A 6,946-nucleotide genomic window follows, 5' to 3' on the forward strand; every position below is an offset into this window, starting at 1 on the left:
TTTTGTTCGTTTTCCAATTTAAAAATGAAAATAAAGCTTAGAAAAAAAAAGTATATATTAATATTCTTCATCATAAATGTTCAACACCGTTTCTTTAACCGATAGCTAGGAGAAATTACGGCAAATAAATAAGCCCATTTGAGAAAACAAAAGAAAAAAAAAAAAAAAAGAAAGAAAGGGGGATAGTTTAAATTTTAAAACACTTTACTTAAGGTAAAAATGCAATATTATTCCTAATGAAGAAGCACCACGTCAAAAAAGTTGATGTCATTCCTCTGCTGTTGTTAAAATTCGGTTGATGGATCTGAAATGACAAAGATGAGGTCTTAGTGAAGAGAAAGTATTAGTAGCTACATCAACGCTGACCATTTAAAAAGACATCCACTCACAGAGTCAGTGTTTCAGGTCACTGGGAAATCCACTGCCGCTGATTTTGCTGTAACCTACAAAACAGGGTTTGGTGCTTTAAGATTGGACTAGCTTGTCAGCACCATTTAATTCAGCATTCCTGTGATTTTGGAGAATAAATAAATACCTGGTTGTCCATTGAGATGGCCGTAACTTGAACCGTTTGCCGGTGTGGTATGATTGGAAGGGAGTAGATGGCCACCGCTGCCGTCAGCGTAGTCTGTGCAGCGACGTTTTTCCGGTGAAAAGCCATTGTCATGTTCAAAGTCTCTGTCAGAGTGGTGTCGCTTGCGGCTCTCCCTTTCCTCGCTGCTTCTGTTTCTGTGGCTCCGAGCTGCGTCTGGGCTGTGCAGTTCGGGATCGCTGTCCTGATGTTTCTTCTTTTTCTTCTTCATTTCCGCTAGTGATGGGTCGGTCGCGAACGAAATGGCTCTTAGAGCCGGTTCTTTGACGTGAACGACGTGAGCCGGCTCCTTGTTGCGAGCCGTGTGGGTTTTTTTTTTCCCCCCCTTTCTCTCACCCTCTCTCTCGCACTTTTTTTCCGCTTCACTCAGCATGCGAGTCTTGTGCTTTACCCTGGGAAGAGGGGGGAGGGGCGGTAGCTACACTCAGTAGCACAGGAACAGAGCAGGAGGGAGAGAGAGAGAAAGAGAGCTAGGGACAACAACGTCACATTAGAAAGGTATCGTAATCATCCACAACTATTTTCAGTTGCGGATGATAAAGGATTCAGAAAGTTTTTTCATGCAGGTCCATATGACAGAGAATATGCATGTTCTTTTTGTTTTCATATTATAATTTATATTTAATTGTGTTATGGTTTGCAGTGTTTTGTGTTGTTTCACTTTAAATTTGTAAAAGGAAAAAGCTGAAAATTTAAATAGTTAAAAGTTGAAATGTGAATAGTTGATTTTTGTATTATATGATTTATTTATTACATTTTATGTGGAGTGAATAAATAAAAGTATATTTACGGTGGCCCCTACAGACAAAGCACGTACAAACTTCAAATCACGTACGAACCCTGAAGCACGCACAAACTCCAAAACACGTACAAACTCCAAAACATGTAAAAACACGTAAAAACCCCAAAACACGTAAAAACTCGAAAACACATAAAAACACATACAAACTCCAAAACACGTAAAAACACGTACAAACTCCAAAGCACGTACAAACTCCAAAACACGTACAAAAGACAACAGAAGTGCTCCAGGATGATAGGCGCAGTGTTGAGCTTTTGTTACCTAGTGGCTACACAAGCCAGCAAGTACCAACGACCGGATTTGGTGTGTGGTAATAACAGGTAAATGAACTTTTTTTTTTTTTTTTTTTTATTATTTGACTATATATGAATGCTTGTGTATAAATACACAAACAATACACATATGCTTTCATGCTTTCAATTGTGTAATTTAAGTGATCTAGGTAGCTCTGTTTTGGAAGTTCAGTTCATGCTAGAAATGTGTTTTGGAGTTTGTACGTGCTTTTTGGAGTTTGTACGTGTTTTGTCTCTAGGGGCCACCGCATATATTTATATATAAACATATATAAATAAAACCACTTTTTTTTTTTTTTTTTTTACGTTAGTAATTCCTTTTGTGCATAATTTTATATTATTGTTAATAATTAATTAATTAAAGCAACAAAACAACCTGAAGAGCCGGTTCGGAGCCGGCTTTTTTTAGTGAGCCGAACCGAAAGAGCCGGTTCTCTAAAAAGAGCCGGAAATCCCATCACTAATTTCCGCAGCTCTGTCTGAATCTCTGTCAGAACTTCTACGGGATGATAGAGAACCAATGACATTGTTTAACAAAACCGAGATCAAGCTTTATGGCCAGCCTAAGACAGAAAAAGTGACCCATTATCAATAAAATGATGAAAATTCTTTCCGTTTTTAAGAAAATAATAATACTAATAGTGAGCTTTAACCCCATATTATTTAAAAAAAAAAAAATCTAGCTTCAAACAAACACATTTCCTTCTGTTTTCATTAAAGGATCGAGAGAAAGATGGCAGTACTCACCCACTCTCACGGTGTCTGTCTTTATCCTTTGATTTCTTCTTTTTCTTACTCTTTTTGTGTTTTTTAGTGTGGCGGGCCTCAGAGCTGTCGTCCCTGTCTTTGCTGAGAGTCCTCTTGCGATTTTGATCCTCTTTGTCTGGAGAGGAAAGGCGAGCCCGAGCAGCAGGATGAATGCTCTGAGAAGAACTAGCCTGGGATGAGGCATCTTTGCTGGAAAAATAAAATACAAAAGCAATATGAGCAATGCTTTGTCATACTGGCAGAGAGGAAAGTCTGCACAGTTTTAAGATCACTCTAAACTTAAAAATTTAAATGCATAAAATGGACAGCAGAGCAATAAGTTTTTTTTAGTTCAGTGTTAGGCTTACTTTGGTTGGCTATGGTCACTGCCTATTCCATTAGCAACAGGAGCCGTAGACGTCAAACTGCCATGATTACTGTCAGAGATCTGATGTGCCCAAAATAAATAAAAGAAATATTAATAATATGTCCCTTTAAGAAAAACAAACAAAAACCCAAACAGACAAGCATTATAAAAATAAAAGACAAGATTTACCTTGTCAGGGCCGCTGTGTCCATTCACTTTGTGATGACCATTGTGGTGCCCATTTTGACTGGATTTGAAGTCTCCATACGCTTGTCCATTTAATCCATTGCCGTGATGGTGCACTCCTGACTCCCCATTGGCGGTTTTGGGAGAATTATCAAAGACATTTCCTGTGTCTTTATTTTCATTAGGATGAGACTTGGATGAACTGCCGTTATCCAGAGTGCCACAGTTCTCTTGGTCTGATTCCCCGTTTCCTACAGGGTTCCGATCCCCATTACTGAAAGGCATGCCGCTGACTTGGTTTAGTGGACGCGGAATAAAACGAACGTCTGGTTGGACGTCTGAGGTAGACTGTGAGGAGGACAAAGAGCTGGAGGAGGAGGAGCTGCTGGCGGAGGACGGCTGGCAGTAAGAGGAGGAAGAAGCAGATGGGCGGTTCAGTTTGCTTAGCCCAATTGAAAATGAAAGCTTCTGTTGTTTGTCGCTGTCTGGAATCATTGTGGGCCGGCTTACTGAGTGGGAGATGGAAGCAGAGGAAGCAGAAGAAGCTAGTCCATGGTTTGGTTTCCCCACCGCACTGCCGCTGGTGCTGGGCTTGGAGCTTGTGGGATAGTCCCTCAGAGATCCATTCCCATTAACATGAAGAGAACTCTGAAGGAACAAGAAGTCACAACAACAGGTTTTTAGAAGAGAAACACTGGGTTTAACAAAAACAACAACATTATCAGTACCCTCAGGTGAGGAAGTACCTTGTTCATGTTTGGTGGCAGCTGGGGACCTATGAAGCCAACACTGTTGTGATGCATGGTGGCGATGGTGCGTGGGATCTCCACCGGCTGGGGAGATGACTGACCAGATATGCCAGCGTTATGGTTCAAGTGGCTGTAGTCCCCAGTTTTTTTCACATCTGTGCACCTGATGACATGGAAAAAAGAATATTAACCATGACAAAGCATCAACATTATAACATTAGGTTATAATAATACATTTTCTACAAGAAAAGTGGGAATAAACATGTCTACATTATTAAATAATGATGGGAAAAGTTCTACTGAAGGAATAAGCCTAGAATGTTTAAAAATACAGATGTTTACTCACTTGATGTAGAAGAGGACATAGGCCTGCTGGTTGAGAACGGTCCTAATGTCACTGACTGACACGGACGAGTCATTCATCTGAAACCAGTGCCCATTGCTGGCCTGTGAGACAGAATGAGAGAGATGTGACACAGCAGATTCAGTTTCTGAATTGAATTTGAGCTAAAAAGAAGAATCTTATGGTTATATAGGGGTCTTTTTTTTCTTTCTTTCTTTCAATGCATACAAAGTATTTTTCTCTGTTTGCATTCAGTTTTCTGCTGAAATGTGTTGTTTATGGTGTGTGTTTGTTTGTACTAAGCAACAGCAGCATTCAAACAGATTCGGGCACAGCCAGTACCTTAATATAGCAGAAATAGTGTCCAGCATGATACTCAATCCAGAGTGAACCAGCACAGCATACAGCCTGTAGAGCTGGGGCTCCCCGTGGGACTGAGACATGAAGGGCCACAGATCCAGATGCTCCAAATACTTCACATCCTGATGACCACCAAACAAAAAATTTCAAACATTACATGCAAATATCCTGTTTTATAATAAAACAAAGCATCTGTCAGGTATCTTTATGACTTAAGCAGACACTATTGGCCATTTACCTTTGTGATTTTGCCTCCACTGAAGTGTGCAAAGCGTTTGATTGAGAGGGTGAGCACATTGGCGCTGCAATGGATTGTGAATCTTTTTGAGGCCGTTACCATTTTGTTGCACCTGAAGGAAACAAACATTCAGCTTGTTGACAAAAATCACACCTAAACACTAAAACTCATCATGGTTTGGCATCTCTTGGTGCATTTGTAAGCATTTGTAAGCATTTTCGCCACCCAGCTGTTCTGGCTTGACAAACTGCTTCAGAGCTTTGGAGACATTTGGAGCAGTCTATATGAACAGAGAGAGAGAGGAAAAACCTCACACTCCATAATGCAGAGAATACATAGTAGCAACGTCACTTTGAATGTTGTCCAATTACCTTAATTTCCAGAGAGATATCCAGAAAAGGGTCAAATGTATCTGAGACAGCTTTGCAGTTTAAACATTTAACTGAAACAGAAATCAGTGCTATGAGTATCACACAAGCTGTAAGACATAAAAAGACAAATAAAAGAAAAATAAATCAAACCTTAAAAAACAGTGACTTACCTCTGGATCTTAGGTACCCGCCAAACACTTGATGGATGAAAGAGGTTGCCTGCATTTGCCTGTCCAATCTATAATAAAAAGATAAAGCACAAAAGTTAACTAATACGGACAGTGCAACAATTAACTGACTGACCATTTATTTTTTAGCATTTTGGAACCAGACGATCACTTTACAGTATTCAAGTAGCAGAAAAGACAATAGGAGGAATTGGAGCACGATTAATTACTTAAGAGGCCATCTGCTGCTACACGGGAAGAATTGATTTGATGAGAATTGACACTTTAGGTTCTTAAAAAAAATAAATGAATTAATAAATTATTTTTAGGAGTCTAACAAGAAGCTCAACACTCAGCCCAGTGCATCTGTTAAACGTGTAGTTTTGGTTAAATGTGCACATAGACTTCGAAGCTCTATAGTAACACATAGAAAAACCTGGATTTTCTGAATTTTGCTGCTGCAATAATAGCACTAATGCCATTAGGGTGAATAAGAGATGACCTGAGGGGTTGAGTGCTCCTGCTCACACTGCTTACCCTGTTGCCTCAGAAGAAATCTATACTAGACACTAAGTCTGGCAGCTCTCCCCCATAATCCCAGCGACCTGTTTTACTACACGTTTAAGCCGCTTCTGATCTTTTCAAGCCCTGTTACCAAAACAAGCTACCACACCCAGTGTAAGAATACTTTCTGTGTTGGAGCAGTCAAGTTCATTAAAAAACTTGATATAATAATGAGGTATTATATCAAGTGGCTTGCCTAGTATGTAAGCTGAGGTGTCAGTCAGGCAAGAGACTGAGGAATCTGCATTTCTGAAAAATACTCTCAGCAATTGAAGCATTAATAGTTAAAAGGAACTAGTATAAACTGCACTTCCTGAAAAACAGGATAAAGGATTTATTTATTTATTTTCATATTCTCCTACTGTCACGGTGTTACCTCTACGTAGCTAATTATGGATCTTACTACATAATAAAGTGCAAACACTTTCAAGCCCAAGTAAAAATATTTTTGTGTGTTTAATTTGTTTAGAATGCATGCAATGTAAAATGACACTCACTTGGTTCCAGGTAAGCAGGACTTTTGCATAGCATCCACTGTGCACCGCAGGAATTCATGAGCATCTTCCTGGCTTCCATAGCAGAAGTGGTTTGCAATCCCTGTGTGAGGGGAACGAGGAAAAACAGAACCAAAAAACAAAGCAGGAGGTGAATTATTGTAAAGGATACAAGTTTACACTTATTTAAAAACAGAATTCAAAATCCCTCCAGATTATTTCCCTCCAAAATTACAAAAGGTAAACAGTCACACAGCGCCTCCTATCATTAAAATATAGGTAAACACTTTGCACAGAGCACAGCATCAACAGTCATCCACTTACACCCAAGCTCATTGAGTACACCAATGGGCTTAATGATATTCCCAGAGTTGGCAAAAACCTAAATGATGTGGTTTTGCATGGTACACATCATACAGAACCCTGGCTCATGACCTGCAGCAGAGACAGAGACAAAATACTGAGTGAGTAAGGAGTGATACAATGTGAGAATCAGCGCAGGACTGCGTAACACCACTGTTGGTGAAATAAACTTACATGTTTTGGAGTGCTCCCGCGTCAGCATGTAGTTTGCTAAAGGAGGGGTGTAGCTGAGACACTGCAGGGCTGAGTTGAGGAAGCTGGTGTTCCCCATGTTCTGGAGGCCTGCACCAATGCGGTGAACCTGGGCCCA

At 40.0% G+C, this 6,946-nt stretch overlaps 1 protein-coding gene and 1 long non-coding RNA gene across 2 annotated transcripts; both read right to left on the bottom strand.

Annotated features, from left to right (window-relative positions):
- Positions 1-186: 186 nt before the first annotated feature.
- On the bottom strand, positions 187-997 carry LOC146383805 (uncharacterized). The gene is made up of 3 exons (XR_014800788.1): positions 536-997; positions 390-443; positions 187-304 (listed from the first exon to the last, which is right to left on the bottom strand). It is a non-coding gene; the product is annotated as an uncharacterized LOC146383805 (long non-coding RNA).
- Positions 998-2,909: 1,912 nt separating this feature from the next.
- On the bottom strand, positions 2,910-4,779 carry LOC146383806 (ubiquitin carboxyl-terminal hydrolase 42-like). The gene is made up of 5 exons (XM_084932465.1): positions 4,678-4,779; positions 4,472-4,561; positions 4,083-4,243; positions 3,734-3,899; positions 2,910-3,635 (listed from the first exon to the last, which is right to left on the bottom strand). The coding sequence occupies exons 1-5, from the start codon at positions 4,777-4,779 to the stop codon at positions 2,913-2,915; spliced, it is 1,242 nt and encodes a 413-aa protein (XP_084788591.1). The 3' UTR covers positions 2,910-2,912.
- Between the last annotated feature and the right edge of the window lie 2,167 nt (positions 4,780-6,946).

This window comes from Perissodus microlepis, chromosome 7, assembly GCF_051167445.1.
Source record: "Perissodus microlepis isolate ML-2025 ecotype Zambia chromosome 7, ASM5116744v1, whole genome shotgun sequence".
NCBI lineage: Eukaryota > Metazoa > Chordata > Actinopteri > Cichliformes > Cichlidae > Perissodus > Perissodus microlepis.